Source organism: Vollenhovia emeryi, unplaced genomic scaffold, assembly GCF_000949405.1.
Source record: "Vollenhovia emeryi isolate VEMERY1.0 unplaced genomic scaffold, V.emery_V1.0 DF939914.1, whole genome shotgun sequence".
NCBI classification, from domain to species: Eukaryota; Metazoa; Arthropoda; class Insecta; order Hymenoptera; family Formicidae; genus Vollenhovia; species Vollenhovia emeryi.
The window spans coordinates 1-16,643 of record NW_011966452.1 but is presented as its reverse complement, the minus strand read 5'-3'; the positions used below and the strand labels follow the sequence as shown (position 1 = coordinate 16,643).

The 16,643-nt window shown below is 42.1% G+C and overlaps 3 protein-coding genes across 3 annotated transcripts; 2 read left to right on the top strand and 1 right to left on the bottom strand.

Annotated features, from left to right (window-relative positions):
• The first annotated feature begins 6 nt into the window (after positions 1–6).
• Positions 7–10,884, top strand: LOC105556588 (mediator of RNA polymerase II transcription subunit 16). The gene is made up of 14 exons (XM_012003682.1): positions 7–505; positions 1,365–1,511; positions 2,429–2,627; positions 2,817–3,063; positions 3,150–3,305; positions 3,382–3,551; positions 3,748–4,084; positions 4,193–4,400; positions 4,593–4,764; positions 5,092–5,238; positions 5,963–6,173; positions 8,915–9,024; positions 9,177–9,322; positions 9,919–10,884. The coding sequence occupies exons 1-14, from the start codon at positions 444–446 to the stop codon at positions 10,037–10,039; spliced, it is 2,433 nt and encodes an 810-aa protein (XP_011859072.1). The 5' UTR covers positions 7–443; the 3' UTR covers positions 10,040–10,884.
• Positions 6,194–8,009, top strand: LOC105556587. The gene has a single exon (XM_012003681.1). The coding sequence runs from the start codon at positions 6,784–6,786 to the stop codon at positions 7,873–7,875; it is 1,092 nt and encodes a 363-aa protein (XP_011859071.1). The 5' UTR covers positions 6,194–6,783; the 3' UTR covers positions 7,876–8,009.
• Positions 10,885–11,740: 856 nt separating the features above from the next.
• LOC105556586 (thioredoxin-like protein 1) lies at positions 11,741–15,366 on the bottom strand. Its single transcript, XM_012003680.1, has 4 exons — positions 15,168–15,366; positions 14,734–15,019; positions 12,306–12,592; positions 11,741–12,041 (listed from the first exon to the last, which is right to left on the bottom strand). The coding sequence occupies exons 1-4, from the start codon at positions 15,263–15,265 to the stop codon at positions 11,828–11,830; spliced, it is 885 nt and encodes a 294-aa protein (XP_011859070.1). The 5' UTR covers positions 15,266–15,366; the 3' UTR covers positions 11,741–11,827.
• Positions 15,367–16,643: the final 1,277 nt, after the last annotated feature.

Sequence of the window (16,643 nt, the reverse complement as noted above, 5' to 3'; positions counted from 1 at the left end):
GTATCGTCGAGTATCGTTGAGCGTCGTCGAACTTTCACACAGTTTACGTATTGATATAATTTTTTTTATTGATGCTGTCACTACAAGTATTTAGCTACTACAAGTGCTACAAGTACTACAAAGATTCTCCCCGTAAGGAGGTGAAGCGACCCGAGGAGAAAACTATGAAGTGGCATTCGATCCATACGTAACCAATTGAGTTAAAGCGCCGATTCGCTAAGCGTGACACTCCGCAGGAGGAATTATTTTATCTTATTTCCGGAGAGGGATTCACGTCGCCGCTCACGGCAGGAATCTCGCGAGGAATAGTATACTTCGAGAGGCAGCGATCCATCAAGAGTTATTAATGACGACCGAAGGGAGCGTCCAGCAGCGTCCTTGTTAATTAGGAAAGTTCGAACCGTAGTATTGTGTGTGCATTAAGGGGAGCGGAACGAACAAAGATGGATCTGCTTTACACCGTTAACAGAAGGAGTTCCTCCAAATTCTTCTCCAATCAAGAATGGTACGTTTCCTCGACTCTTTCGTCCTCGAATATAAACCTCTTCCCTCCCCCCCCCCCCAAATCGAGGATAGAACGATCAGCTGTTTCGATGTCGTGTCGAATCAAGTTGACAATTTATGGCGAAGGAGATGAGATTATTCAACCCCACAGCGGCAACAAGATCTCGGCGTGGTACAACAGTCCCGTGTCCACAACATATTTTCCAGCTTTCCAATAATTTCAAGTATATCAGGCCTGAAAGTAACATTTTCATTGGCATTAGAGTTACGCGTCGTGGTTGACACCTTTGTCAATTTTTTGTGCACACAGACTCAACGAAGATGTAAAACCGGACGTGAGCTCTTACCAGGGGTGAACCTCGAGTAAAATGTTACTGCCGACAAGAACGTAACTTTCGGGTCTCATAGCTACGACTTAAGGAAAATTTAGAGGAAAGCCCACTATCAGGACGTAGGATTCTAATGTGAGATAGAAGGTTTTCAACATCCGAATTCAATCAAAAATCTTTTGCGTAACGTTTACACGATCCAACGATGATTTTTCCACCGAATACATTTCGCTCCGTGGGCAACAAATTCGTGGTGAAACCAACAGACAATGCCTGTTCATTTAGCAGAAACTCTACTATCTCGTATTAAGAGCCTATCTTATAACAGGGGACTTTATAGCGTTTTGGAAAGCTAGTCAGCTAAAAGGACATGTAATGAATAGTACCATATTTTATGTATCACTCGTAGTAAAAGAGTTAATACATGAACAAAACGTTCCTCTCTCGCAGCACTTAATAATACTCTGAGGTGTGAACAAAGCATGCCTTTCAATATGTGAGATCAGAATGCTAACTGACAATTTGTTCTAGCCTGTACAACGGACAATCGTTGTGTTCCTTATCCAGTCGGAATATAGTGGCGTTTACCACGATGACGGAGTTGGACGACAGCAGCGGCAAGACACGGGGCTGCCACGTTTACGTGGCGGACTTGAATATGCCGTGGCACGCTCATAAGTAAGTACTCAGACCATACCTGTTAAATCGTCATCGCTGTAATATCCTCCCCCCCCCCCCGAAGGATATATTACATTACTTCCCGTATCTAATAGCGCTTTCGTCAAAGACAGGGTAGGCCATTTTAATCTACGCACTGAAATCTCTCAAAATCCATAAGTTTAAGACACAAATGTTTCAGACAAAAGTCGTATGGTTTCGAGGGGACCATAATAGGGTACCATTGGTTTGACCTTGAAGAGTTATTTGAAGGTCACACAAAGGTCACGTTTAATTTTTTAAACGGAACACCCTATGTATTTTTGCATATTCTTGTAGCTTACCTCGAGAGCTTTCCGAAACACTGTAATAAAATGTTTTTTCGTTAAGTACTTTTTGAGTTACAAAGCTTGAAAGTAACAGTACTGCCGGCATTAGTGTTACCCAAGGTATACCACGTGGAGGTTGCGCGGTCGGATTGCGCGGATCGGAACTGCAGCCACAACGGCCGACATTATTCTGTGCATAAAACCATTAAGAAAAGATAATAAAAAAATGAATATTTTATGAGATATTTTATAATTTATGTCGAAATATTGGAACCATCAAGCTTTACAACTCAAAAAGTTCTTGCTAAAAAAATATTTTATTACAGTGTCTTGGAAAGCTCTTGGGGTAAGCTACAAGAATATGCAAAAATATATAGGGTGTTCCACTTAAAAAATTAAACGTGATCTTCGTGTGACCTTCAAATAACTCTTCAAGGTCAAACCAATGGTACCCTATTATGGCCCTCTCGAAACCATACAACTTTTGTCTGAAACATTTTTGTCTTAAACTTATGGATTTTGAGAGATTTCAGTGCGTAGATTAAAATGGCCTACCCTGTATGTGCTGAGAGGGCCGAGCTAACGGTCACGTCTCTTGTGTGTCTCCAGAGTGTTCTCGAATAAGCACAGTATCACCGCACTAGAGTGGGATCTGCCCGGCGACAAGTTGGTGATGGCAGATACAGTCGGGAATGTGCAGCTGTGGATGTTCAAGGACCACATTTTGAACGATTGGGTACTAATAGGCTCCACGTACTTCCCTGGCGAGCACATATTAGGCGTGGCGTGGTTCCACAATGGCAAAAAGGTATCTAGACGAACGCTGCACGGCGAAGACAGTTTCCCCCACGAGTATTAGAAGAAATGGGGAATTGCGCGAAAGTTCAATTGATTATTATTTTGCGCTGCAAACCGAGAGGGAGATATTCAACTCGGGCGGACGCGTCAAACTTAACAGAGACACCCCCTTACTTTTCTTCCTTCGATGACTCCACAGACGGGGCTGGTGACGGAGAAGAAGGACAGCATCCATTACAGCGAGAAGTTTAACCACCTGCTGTTCGCACCTTCCGTCAGGCAGTTCGGCGGCAGGGCGGCCGAAGGCGTGCTGGTGGTGTCGACGACCGGTATGGTCGGCGCGATCATGATCAACAAGGACCTGCAAAATCCGATTTGCTACTCGACGGAGAGCCTCGGCAACACGCGGCACAGGATAACCGCGGTGGACCTGTGCTACGGAAAAAGTACTCTTTGTCATGTGTAAAGCGATTTGCGAATGTAGATGGTGGATGGTGAGACAGTCTATCACAAATTGCTTGGTGGATTTCAGACGGCCACTTTCTCGTCGCGGTCAGCAGCGGTAGCATCTGCCTGCCGATAAGGTGCTTCAGAGTGCTGGTGCGCAAGAACGACGACAAGTGCACCATCACCTCGCAAGCCTTGCCGAGCTTCTTTCTGCAGGACGGCGCGCCCAAAGATAATTCATGTAAGATCAATCGGTCAAACGACATTGTGGGCGGTTTATTCCTTTACGGCTGCGAGTGTTTTAACTTTCTTCGCAGGTACAGTCGTGACGCACTTAAAGTTTGTGGTCAGAGAGGATGCCGATTCTCTGGTCATCGCGGCGAACAGCGAGAGCGGCGGATTCGTCGAGGTGTGGGAGCTGCGGGAGAAGTCGCAACCGGTTCACAAGTTGTTTCAGCCAAAGACTCTAGAGCCTTTCAAGACGGTTGTAAGTGTTGGACTACCGTTCGACTGATATTTTCACTCGTCGCCAACAAATGCACTAGTCAAGTAGCAGATGTCAAGCAAGACGCATTCGATTGTATTTAAATAGCAATATTCAAATAGTATTTAATAGTAGCATAAATAATACATTTAAACAGTACTTAATAGAGATTTGTGACTACTTTACTCTTGGCGCGTAGGTTTGGCAGTATCAATCGCAGTATCGCTGCCAGTCACCGGTCACGGCGATTGCGACCACAAAGCTGTCCATAGTAACAACTTTACCGCCTCCGAGTTACGTAATAATAGCGTTAGCGGACTCGTCGGTGCACTGCTTGAATCGTCTCGACTGCCTGAAGGAAGTGGCGTTCTCGTCCTTGAACACAAGCTGGCGCCCGGACGAGCCTAGCAACAAATACTTCAAGAGCTCCGTGTCTATCGCCCACATGGATCTCTCGTGGCTGGGATGCGTACTTCTCGCGTGCGACACTCATGGCAATCTGTATCTCTATAAATTGTTACCGGACGGCACCACAGGTGAAACGTCGAATTTTCTTCATTTATATTTAAATTGATTCATCTCTCGCTCAGTCGCAAGCGTATTTCTGAGAGATCGCGAAATATACGATCGATTTATACGATTAGGTACATCGATGTCGTTGAACTACGCCTGTACTTTACTGGAGTATTGTTTGGTGACGGGATTGGATTGGTTGGACATACTTTTGTGCCTGAGGTCATCCGTGATCGAAGCACTGTGCGAGCGATTAGATGCCTCCTTCAACAGGCAACTGCAATCTACGCAGCAATACCATTACATCCAGTTTTTGTGCATCAAGACGTCGTTGTATAGGTAACTACGTCACGCACATACGGGCGTTTCTAAAACGAGTAAATTAATTTTCAAATTTACATTAAAAATAAAGAAAAGATGCGTCTCGACGCGGCATTTAAGAATTGCCTTTGAGGATCTCTTTCTGACGAGAGAAAGATTATTTCAAATTGTAAATCGGAAAGATTAAATGCCTGCAATTAACACTTCCAGGATGCTCATGACCGGGCAAAACAAGGCTGCTGATCTGTCGTCGTTGCTGATGATACACTCGGTAGCTACCGCCTTCAAGTCTTTAGTGAGGCCATCGGATCTATCCCACGACAAAGGCCCGACGGAGGCCCTAGCCGCGGTGATAACTGACATCACTACTGACGTTGATAAGGTGTTGAAATCGAACCCGCACATTCTTGACCAACTAAACTTGCATAAATCGTGTCTCTTGTCCTTGCTCTATTCTCCTATCGCATTTGCCATTCCATGCGTAGAATGAAAGTGCAATTACACAGATATACACGAACATAATTGCGCACACGGTAATAACATGTTTATTTTTTTTATTCTTATTTCGTGTGCAGAGGATGTAAATTAGAAGTGACCAGGCAGTCGAAAATAGGGAACTTGGTCGCTTCTAATTAGAACAAAACAAATTGCTGCTTTAATGATTGTCTGAAATGAAATTACTGATTTGTTTAATGTTTTTTTTTATTAGATATTGCTGCATATCGAACCGAAAGAGTTTACGGTAGAGCCGAGCACACTCCAGTCGCTACAGCAGCTTATTCAGTGGGTCGCCGACTTGGCTTTGAACTTGCTGGCCAGATTACCCGAGCAGAGGATGCAGGTGAAGACTGGCGGGGTAGGTATTTCTCATGGTTGGGAAGTAACTCGTTACTTGTAACGAAGTTACAGTTACAGTTACTTCTTTTTGCTAACTCTAACTTCGTTACTTTCTCTACATCTGTAACTGTAACGTAACTCAGTTACATTTTTTCGATAACTAGTAACTAATTTAATAGTTACTTTATATATTTTTTCAACCTGCACAGATCGCATTAGGCCTTGCATTTGCGCATAAACGCCTTTATCGCCGCTTTACAAATCAAAATGCAGATTCGATATTTTTATTTTTATTGCAAGGGAGTAACTGCAAAGTAACGATTCGTTACTTTTCGAGTAACTGTAACGCGTTACTTTTCAGAATTGGTAACTTGTAACTGTAACTAGTTACATTGTTAGCGAAAAAACTGTAACTGTAACTGGTTACTTTTATAAAGTAACTTTCCCAACCCTGGTATTTCTAACAAATACGGTCGTCCCCTCTGAAAATCGCAAGGAAAGTTTTAAACCCGGATTTTTAATACTTATCGCTTCCGGATACATTTTTGTAATGTTACAAAAATCTTTTGTGGCATCAAATATATGGTGGCAAATTTATATTGGCCTTCGCTAGCATATGATATAGCTTTCCATTAAAATTAATTAAAATTACTTCATGTTTCGAAAACATATATTCAGTTTAAAGATTGACATCCACTCGTGTCATATTAGCTTTAACTGATTACTTTTATTTTCTTGCTCAGTATGAGCTCCTCAAGGATCACAAGGCCTTGAATACCGTTCGTGAGTTACTGGTTATCATACGCATCTGGGGACTGCTCCGCCCGTCGTGTCTACCAGTATTTCTTCGTAGCGCCGACAACCTAGATGTCCTGGCCCTGCTGTTCTGTTTGTTAACAAAACTGGTGCAGCCTAACGGAGACGCGCAACAACAGGTGGACGACGGTTTAATTGGTACATTTATGATTTTCTTGGAATTTCTTAAAATTGCATTTAATATAATTTTTACTTATATCAAGCTCTACCAACTTAATCCTATGAAGATTAATTTTTTTATGACGTTAAAACGACAGTCAAGTTGAGAAAAGGAAATCCTTTTTCGTTGCAATATGCTTTTTCATTTTTTAAACTTATATTTATTTATGCTTATTAAAAAATTCTCGGAAAGAAATGATGTTGATTTGGAAGAATCTTGCAATCTCGAAACGGACAGATTTAACGCGAATTTAATTCTTATCACGTATATTCGCTACTCGATTACTACGACTTGTGGCCAGGAAGTTTGATAAAACTACCACATCCTGAAAAGTTAGAATAATTCTGATATACTCTTTAGCCGCACTAAATCGCTCGCATCGTGACGGTTGTGCGGCAACACAATTGCGCAATAATACAGTTACAAGTTCAGAAGAAGAATTGCAAGTAACACCTTGCGTGCGGGAATCGATTTATTATCCATTTCTCTCTCAACACAATGGAATACTAACAGGACAGTACGACCGAAGAAAAGTACAACGTACGTACGGGAGAAGATAGTAAAATCTGTCGAATCCACGAAGGTGCGATGACTACCAAGCTCGCAATCAAGCACAAAGACTCGCTTGCTCTGAAGGAGAACAGGCTGCACGGAAAGAACTACGTGATCCACAGGCAGTCCAGTCTAAAGAAATGCGAGCACCTGTCATTTCCCTGGACAACCCTGTGCGTGTTCTTGGTTTACTGGCTCGTCCTCTGCCCTCTAATTTGGGCCATATGCTACGTGTTCGCGTACTGGCCTTCATATTGGTCCTTCATCTTCTGGACAGTCGCGTTTCTAATCTGGATCGTCATCATGTGCGGACTGATAATCTTTTGGAGGCGCCTCCAAGTTAAACAAAGCCTGGAGCTCAGCGCGATCTCCAAGTACGGCTCGGATAATGCGAGGAGACCTCTGAGCGTCCACCAGATATTGTCTGCAGACGCGGAGTTTCTCGAGAAGGGGCGGAACGATTCAGAAGCTAAGAAGAGCGACCGAGAAAATCTCAGGAAGGACCTGCCACCCTTGGTGATACATAAGCAGTTATCTGGCGAAAACATTGAGGACACCGCTGGAGTGGTACGCTTCGAGGAAGATGAGAGAGCTCGCTTGAGCACCGTCAGCAGGGACGCCGAGAAGAGTCCCTTGCAGGATTATCTGAAGCTGGTGACGGTATCGCCCTTGGAGGACGAGGTCAAGTCCCCGAAGACGCCTATGTCGCCGAGAGAGTTATTCTTCATCGATCTGATCCGCGAAGCGGAGAGGGTCGAGAGCGCCAAGTCGATGAAGACGAGAACACATTTCTTCCCGAGTGAAGCGACCGAGAGCGATAACGCGGACACCGTGACGAGTACAGAGGACGGAGAGAATAGGACGGAAAATGTACAGTACAGAGGGAGCGCAAAAAACGTGGAGAACGCGAAGGATAAGAACGATTGGGAAGCAGATGAGCCGAGATCGAAACGCGAGTCAAGTTACTTCATAGCCGAAGTGGAGAGTCCGACTAGCGAGAAAACAGAGGTCTTCCTTCAGATCCTCTCGAGCGAGGGTGAAGAGACGGAACCGATTGTGGAGAAACCGATGCTGCTGTTGCAATCCCTTGAGACGAATTCGCAAGAAACTTCCACTTCGCCGAGCTAACTAAACCACCAAAGACTGTTGCCTGTGACAATCAATTTAAAAGCTCAAGATATGTTCTAAGCGAAAAAAAAGGATTGAAGTTTTTGTTCAAGGAAAAATTGCCGTATAAATAAAGGATGCCAGAAACGATAAAAGTGTTGGGCACGTTAAATCCTACCTCGTTCTTTTCTTACGAAAGTTATGATTATTTTTTTAAAACACTAAAGTAATAAAAATCATAAGGCTCACACGTGATAAACACAAATTTGAAGGAACACGGACTAAAGAGCCGTGACAGGATGTTAGTGTTTAAATAATTCTTATTTAAATTTATTGCGAAAAATATACCCTCAATCAGGGTTTTGAACCTGGACCTCCCTACTCACTAGGCGGGCGTCTCAATTCGACCACTGAGGTATGCGATGATATTTGTCGCAATAAACAGACTGAGGCTGGTATTACATTTGTTGTACGACAAATTTTTCGAGCGCGTTTCGATCAGCTGCAGGATAGCAAAGTTGAGTATCTAAAAATTTTCTATCCTGTAGCTAATCAACACGCTTAAAAAATTTGTCGCGCGACAAATGTAACAGTACTCTAACGTTATTTCCCGAATGCCACATATCGTGACAGTTCGAAATGAGAACTGCGTGCCGACTTAAATCGTCAGTCTTGAAACACAAGACAATCAAGTGTCTCCATTATTACCCTCCCACCCGCCCGATAACTTTTTTTTTCTTTGAAAGTAAAGAAAAATGCATTACGCATTCAACACCGAGCCCCGCACTCGGTAGATATGTTGAGCACCCCGTTAAGCGACACTATCAGCGTAAAACCCCTCTCGTTAGATCGACATCCGCACACAAATGCGCCCCCTCCTACTGGGTAAACGCCGGTGAGGGCGACGTTATGATTATTATTACATTATTATTACATTGTGTATTCACGTGCAGTGACGTGCATTATTACACATATTCATATCCTACAATCAATATGGAATGAACCGATGCGACATAAAATTTTCCGACGCCAAAAATTTTCAAGTACCGCCTCTTTTCAGATGAATGCTGCTTGCTGCCAAATCAAATCATGATTCCACAGTTGCACCAAAGCAACAGCATAACCGCCGTAGTCTCTCCGATTTTGTTCTATCAGAACCTCCCGTTACAGGTAAAACTTGCGACGTCTGCATATTCATAAAAAGAAAAGAAAAGACAAGGATACTGTTAGAACTATTAAAAAAACCACTCAAACTTCATTAATTTATATACACATGACGCATAAATATTTACTCATTCTTGCCATTTTCTTTGTGATTGCAGCTGGAATATGGAGTGGAGCCCGAGCAACTGGTTTTTACGCCTGAGATAAATTCCGTCGAAGGTTGTATGCACAGCGGACAGATCGTGGACACGATACGGCACTTGTATTTAGGGAAACAACCGCTCCTGGTGAAGCAATGCACGAGGTATTATCGATTTATAGAGCTTTTCATGCTGATTACCTAATTAATAAAAGAATGTAATAAATTAATCGATCAATCTTTGTTGCACTTCAGCTTACGTGCGATAGAGAAGTGGAGTTTGGTTTACAATTATAGCCTTGCCTCATACACACACACTCATTCATTCCTCCATTCCTGCACCGCGTTCTGTCCCTAACTTCTACGTGAGCCTCTATCCATCTTACTTAATTGTACTATTTAAACTTACTTTTACCCTATCCTACTCCATACTCCTTTGACTTCGTTATCCTCTTCTTGCTTCTTTCATCCCTTTGCCTCTTTGTGCAGTACAACTTCTCTTCTTTACCCATTCCCGTCGAATGCGATATCAGCTTCTCATGCCAAGACGCCGCTCTCTAACGGTCCTCAACTAAATTCATATCTTTTCTTTCTTCCTTGTACTGTCTTCTACTCCCCCTGCCGTATTCTTCTCCTTCCATTTCCTCTCTCTGCATAATATAATAAAAATACATATATAACATATACACAGTCCAATATAATGTCTCTATATATATATAGCTTTATATGGTATATAATTCTTTTTATTGTTTTATCGTTAGATGCGGCGGTAAGGCCCAAGTGCAAAACTCGACGAGGACAGCTGCGCTCAGATCCTGGGATCAACGGTGGACGCGAGCTTGCCGATGCGGCGGTATCTGGCGAATTCACAGAGCCTCTTAATGAAGGGCACTTAAAAAAATGTTTATAACGATAAAGAAATGATCATTAATTTTTTAGGGATTCTTCCATTACAAACCGTGATACTACGATCTTAAAGATTCGTATAAAAGAGGGCGAGCGACTTGGAGGATGTACACTACGGAGTATGTATAAAAAATATGAGCACATGTCTATCTACACGCGTATAACTTGCTTGGGGTCAAAGCTGGTCAACAGCAAGGGTTTACCTTTTGCAACTTGTGGCGTTGTCGTTTTGAATAGTTCTATGGATTAAAGTGAGAGAAGACACAATAGCGCAAGCGAGAAAACAGATATAAACCTCAAAGCAATGCGATTGCCGTAACTCCTAAAGAACCCCGCACTAATCATATGTATAGGAAATTGGATCTCGGTTAAATTGGCTAGTTTTCACATATGTTGTAGCTTATGACCTGCTGAACAAAAAATGTAATGAGCTCAAACTTAAATAATGGCTAGTTACTGGGCTACAGCCACTCAAACATAGAAAATTTGGGCTCCGCGGGTCTTGTTTGGAAATACTTTGAAGCATATTAGGAAAAAATGTTTCAGACAAAAGTTGTTTGGTTCGAAGGGAGACATAAGACGATGCCATTGACCTTGGATAATCATTTGAAGGTCACACGAGGGTCAATTTCAATTTCTTAAATGGACACCCATTTTTCACTGCACATTTTTATGTCAGGAGTTTTTCAGAGACACTATATAATGAAATATAGTCTTATTTCGAACCAAACAAATATATATCGAACCAAACAACTTTCAAAGTATTTCCAAACAAGATCCGCGGAGCCCAAATTTTCCATGTTTCACTGGGCTGTAGCTCTAGTAACTAGCCATTATTTTCCATGTTTGAGCCCATTATATTTTTTGTTCAGCAGGTCATGAGCTACAACATATGTGAAAACTAGCCAATTTAACCGAGATCCAATTTCCTATATGATTAGTGCGGGGTTCTTTCCATATTTTTAGGGTCATGTTGAAAGACGGTGTTCATACCGCTTATACATACTTCATAACGTATACTAGGAATCACTGATGCCTTCCCATACGAATTTAGGCACAGGTAGAACACATACATTTTCCATGTATGTATACGCAAAATGTGTTACTATGTGCCTAAAATCATATGGAGAAGCTTCAGTGATCCCTAGTGTACGTATATACTTTTAACAAAGAGATAGAAACTACATGTGTTCAAACAATCTACCTGCCAAGTTAAATTTACAATCGAGTGATATTTTGTTTGTTGTACGAAATAACTCGAAGCAGGGATTACTCTGTTGTCAGCGTTGCCAGCGAGTAGAATTCTGTAACTTGGTTTTTTTTTCAATACACTCAAAATTAGGGAAAATATGAGAACGGTGTAAAGTTTTGAACAATGTTTTGTGCGAATTACCTCGTCAAGTATTATCCAGAAAGATAGAATGTATCAATTACAGACGAGCGTTTAAAAATGAATTCGATTGCATCTCGCCGAAGACTCGTCCTTTGTAGGTTAAGCGTAAACCCAAACTGTAAAAATGTTCTCATATCTGATAATGGAGTGTAAGATATTTGATAATAGATTGTAAGATCTATTATTAATTTCATGAATTGTGTGATAATAAATTATTGTACGAGCAAAGTTATTGCGATACTGAAATAAGTTTTTATTTTCTCGTTACATCGGTTTTACTCTGTAAGAAAAAAAAACCCGGGGGAATGTTAGTAGGCAAATCGAAATTCCTGGTGATATCCTTATACATTATTGTTGCAGGAAAGTCCGTCTCAATGGCTTTCCCCCTTCTTGCCGGATACTCTCTTGAATTCTCCCATGTTGGTAGTCGAGATTGGTGTGCCGATTATGACTAGATGATCGATTCTCGTTGTTTCCGAGCCACTCTGATTGTCTGCCACAAAGATTTGAAGATTCTGCACATTCTGGAACTTGACGTAGCGCAGCGGTACCGGATTTCCCTCCTCGACGTCCTTGGCTGATAATCTGCAACCGAAGTTGCGCGTATTAATTTTTTTACCTCGTTAGAAAAAAGTAAGGGAAATTCTGTTTTAACATCACGCTAAAAGCAGACGATTAAATATTAGAAATTTATCTTAACCGTTGCGCACGTGAAGAAGAGGTTTTGGAGAAATATTTTTTATCGTTCGTTAAATCCGTCCGATGTTTTCAACAATTTCGTAGAGATACTTTTTCTTTTTATATTCTATGTCAACTTGAGTATATCCTGGCAGATTGTCCAAGGCTTACGTTAGATCTTGAGTACTCGTGTTGGAGCTGGCCATTTCAAAATCGATCGTCCTGGGCTGGTTGATGAACAGTTTGATATTTTTCGGCCCAGTTTCCGTAGGCGCTTTGAACTTGAGCGAGTGAACCTTAACAGGCTGCGAGAATGTGATCGACATTATCAGCTGTTCGTCTTCATCGCTCTGGAGATACCCACTGTCCGCCGAGTTCAAACACTGAGGGAAAGTATGATAGTCGGACTCGTTTAAACACTCGCACTGCTGCTTCATTATAAAACTGGACAGGTCCATCTGAAAAAGAAACCCCGAAAGTTCTTGAGTCAATCATTAACGAGAAAAAGATCGAACAAATTTCGAAGTAAAGCGCTAAAGGTTCAAACTCGGCGACGCTGAGATTCGCTAAAACAATCTTTACGAGACACAACTAAGACAACGAAAAAAGGATGAAAGATTGAAAAACTTGCCCGGAAATGTATCTAGAGATTTCGTTCAATCTATTTGATGAGAATAAACTACAATCTTTTTACATTTATCTTTTCTTGAACTCGTCTCCTGAAATTACTTCTGAAAAACTATCTGAATTTTAGTATTCTGCTTGTCTAATTTGTTTTTGACGTAAATATAGTTGGATTGTGCAAAATATCTACAGGATTTGTACAATTGCCGCCTGAAATTTTGCTGCTTTTTTTTCTCCCAGCTGCAGGTCTTTAAATATTTTTTCCACCAATCTCTCATTTTAATCCAGTATAATTTTTTCATAAAAAAAATCCAATTCTTTGCAAATCTGTATTTAGACACGCGTCGCGTAATTATGACAATTAGTATAGTTATCTTATCAATCTTCCATTCCTTCATCATTTGTCAAATTACTAAATTGAGAGATTTATTTATCGCGCTAGGTGGGATTATTTAGATAAAGGTTATTAAATCACACAAGCGTGCAAGTATCAAAGTTGTATTATTTTCAGTACAATATCTTTCGGATATATACATTAACAATATTTTATAATTAAATTGAAAGAAAGAGAATGACTAAAAGCTAGAAGCAAAAAGTCTTCAAGTTGTATTAAAAAATGCAAAATTATAGAAATATACTTTAAGAATAACTGAAGCTTAATTCTATCGAATTTAATTATTTAATTTTCATCAAGTTTATATATTTTCCCCTCAGGCCAATAACTTTCGTACTATCATTTAAATCTAAAACTCTTATAAACTCATTCTTTTGAGGTCTGATTTTTATTCAAACAACATAAAGACGGTATATAACTTTTATACGTTTGATCGTGTGGATGCTTGAACACCATAACAAGTTCTGTTCCCACTTAACGTAAATCACATAGACGTGGTACTTTGATATTTGCATAATCCAAAAGTTTAGCGCGCCCTCAACAATCCCACTTTTTCCAACTATAAGGAAATTTAACTTTTGCACTGCAACGTGGCCAAGTTGACAAAAATAATCTCGATTGTTATCACGTAATTTTTCTCACGGTTTCCTCTCGACAAAACTGGAGATACACGCGAAATTTCTCGCACAAAGTAACGTATGCGTCGAACTCGGGTCTTTTTAAAGTTAATAAATAACTTTTGGAATATCTGTCTGACAAAATTTGCCAAGCAGACCAATATAACCGAATGTCTGTATCGTAAAGTTCCATATTACGATTTTGTCTTTCCGAATCAATCAAATGTTTACAAATTAATGCTCTCCGTAGGTTCTCCCGTTACCGACTACACTGTGATCACGAGGAGGCGAGACAAATTTTGCGAGACAAAAAAGATTTTCTGTTCCACGCACACACGGCTAAAATAAAAGAGAACGCCGATTAAGGCTGATGGCAGAGAACAATTCGTAAACGCTTAAGACTGTCTCAGGTCGTAGACGTAGGGCAAAGCAGAGAGAAACGTAAGTCGTGAAAGGCTGTTGAATATGACTTACGTTTCTCTCTGCCTTGCCCTACGTCTACGACTGAGACAGTCTTAAGCGTTTACGGATTGTTCTCTGCCATCAGCCTAAGAGATCTTAACAATATACTTTAACAATAAACTTCACAACAGGAATACTGCCTCGCGCAAAATGGACACAAATAATTGTCGTCCCAACGACGAGGAGAGAAAAGTTGGCTAGATATGAAGTTATAAACAGTCGCCAAGTTAAGTTTCGAAAGTACAGACATAAAGATCTCGTTCACAGGTACAGTTTCTAGAGAAGAAGTAGAATAATTATGAAGGAAGCGCGCGACGCCGGTTTTGCCGTCAAACCGAAATGGCCAGATTAATTTCCGTGCGAGAGAGAGAGAGAGCTCGCCATTCCGCTTGCCACGCACGAGCGGGCAGCCCTTTCATTGGTACTTATTCCAGTAAAACAGAACCGCGGCGAGAACGATCATCCCGAGGATGTGGTAATAGGCATTGTCGGTGTTTCGTACATGGCCGGGCAGGGAGTCCGCGACCGAGTCGTCGGCGGCGTCGTCGGCGTCGCCGCCGCTGCCGTAGAACTGCTGGATCTTGGACTCGAGCCCCACCGGGTCCGCACCTTGGCAGTGGCCCAGCCGCGCGCGCCTGCGGTAGAAGATGAAGGTCGGCATCGCGCTGACGTCCTGCGTCGAGGCGGTGTCCGCGCACTTGTCCACGTCCACCTTCAGGAACACCGCCCTGGGATACTTGAGCGACAGTTGCTCGAATATCGGGGCGATTCTCTGGCAGGGTCCGCACCTGCGCAAAATCAAGCCGGGGGCGAGAGCGACCGCGTTAATCGTCGTAAACCTGGAGCGCTCTCGGGCGCGATAGAGCCAGCGGGCGAATAGATGTTAATGAGAAACATAACATAACCTTGACAAAAGGGGGGAAAAAAGGTGCTCACCAACTCGCTGTGAAATCCACGACGACGAGCTTCTGACCGGCGTTGGCCAGCTCGCCGTTGAAGTGGCGATCGTCGTTAATTATTCGCACCGCTCCCATTATTCCGATCAGTTGCCCGATTAATTACATTAAATGCGCGCGAACCAAACCGTCCGTCGCCCGCCGCACGGAACTATCCAAGAACCGTACCAATTCAGGAATGACTTGACAGTTTACATGTCCAGCACTGACAAGGGAAGTCCACAGACTTGTGGAGAGCCAATCAAGGCAGAGAATTCGACTTGGCCAGTCACGATGACGCACGGATCGTGTCGGCCAATCGCTGCGTTCAGGTACCATTTCATGCGCAGCATACTGCCGCAGCAACTCGCTGCTATTGGTTGAAGAATTGTTACTAGATGCTGCAAAATAAATTTCACCATATTTTGCTTCATCGCTGTGAAGTTCAATTGAACGAACAGCAAAGCAGCAGACACGCGATCTAGCCGGCCAGTGCTGCTGCAGCTATTCCTTTTCCGTGAGCAGCAAATATGCTGTAGTGAATTTGGATCACGTGACTAATTTGCTGCTGCTGCAGGCTGCGTATGAAAAGGCACCTTAAGAAAATCAACAGGTTGGATTTGCTACTGCTTGCGTCATTGCCTTACGTTCTCGACTGTGATTGGTCGATTTTCTTATGCTTACGTTTTACGTCCTTACGGAATTTTATGTGTGAAGGCCTTTACACAGTGTCGACTTGTAGCTGGAACATGGACGTAAATTAAATGAATATATGGACGGAACGTTAGCTTAGCGGGGAGTCAGCTTCGCGGTAATGCCCATTCTACACCTAGGGATGATCCTACTTGTGGCTCATCCGATACTCGCTTCTATACCTAAAGCTAATCCTACTTACAGCTTATCCGAGGAAGTAGTATAAAGTGTAAAAGGTACACTGTAGTTGTACTTTGGTACGATTGGAAACCAACCAAAGTGTAAACCTTTTACACTTTAAGGTGCCATTTCATGCAGCGTCAAAGCGCTGGATACAGTTCCCCCACTCTGTCTCCCTCGATCGACGCGCATAAAGTTACCGTCACGGTCGTTTTGTCGCTTGAAGTTCGAAGTGGTTCAACTTCAGCGAAAAATAGCCGTATTTAAATAGTTTTGTTTCGTTGCAAGAAAAATGAATTTCAACGACGGCAGTGAACATTGGAACGAAGTTAGTAGATAATGTGTTATTAATATTAATTATTTAATTAAATTGTAGAGGTTACGGTGACACGTTTGTAATCACTTGGCGCGAGACACTACCGTGTCTCGTGATATTTGATACATTGTTCTCACTGTCCTCAGAGCTTGCAAAGCTTAATTAATTAATGGAATTAATATAATATTTTATATTTTACAGGAAAATGAAATCGTTCACACATGTGGACTGTGCGAGATGGTTTGCATGGCCAATGAAATACAAAGCCACCCATGCCTGGAGTCTTTT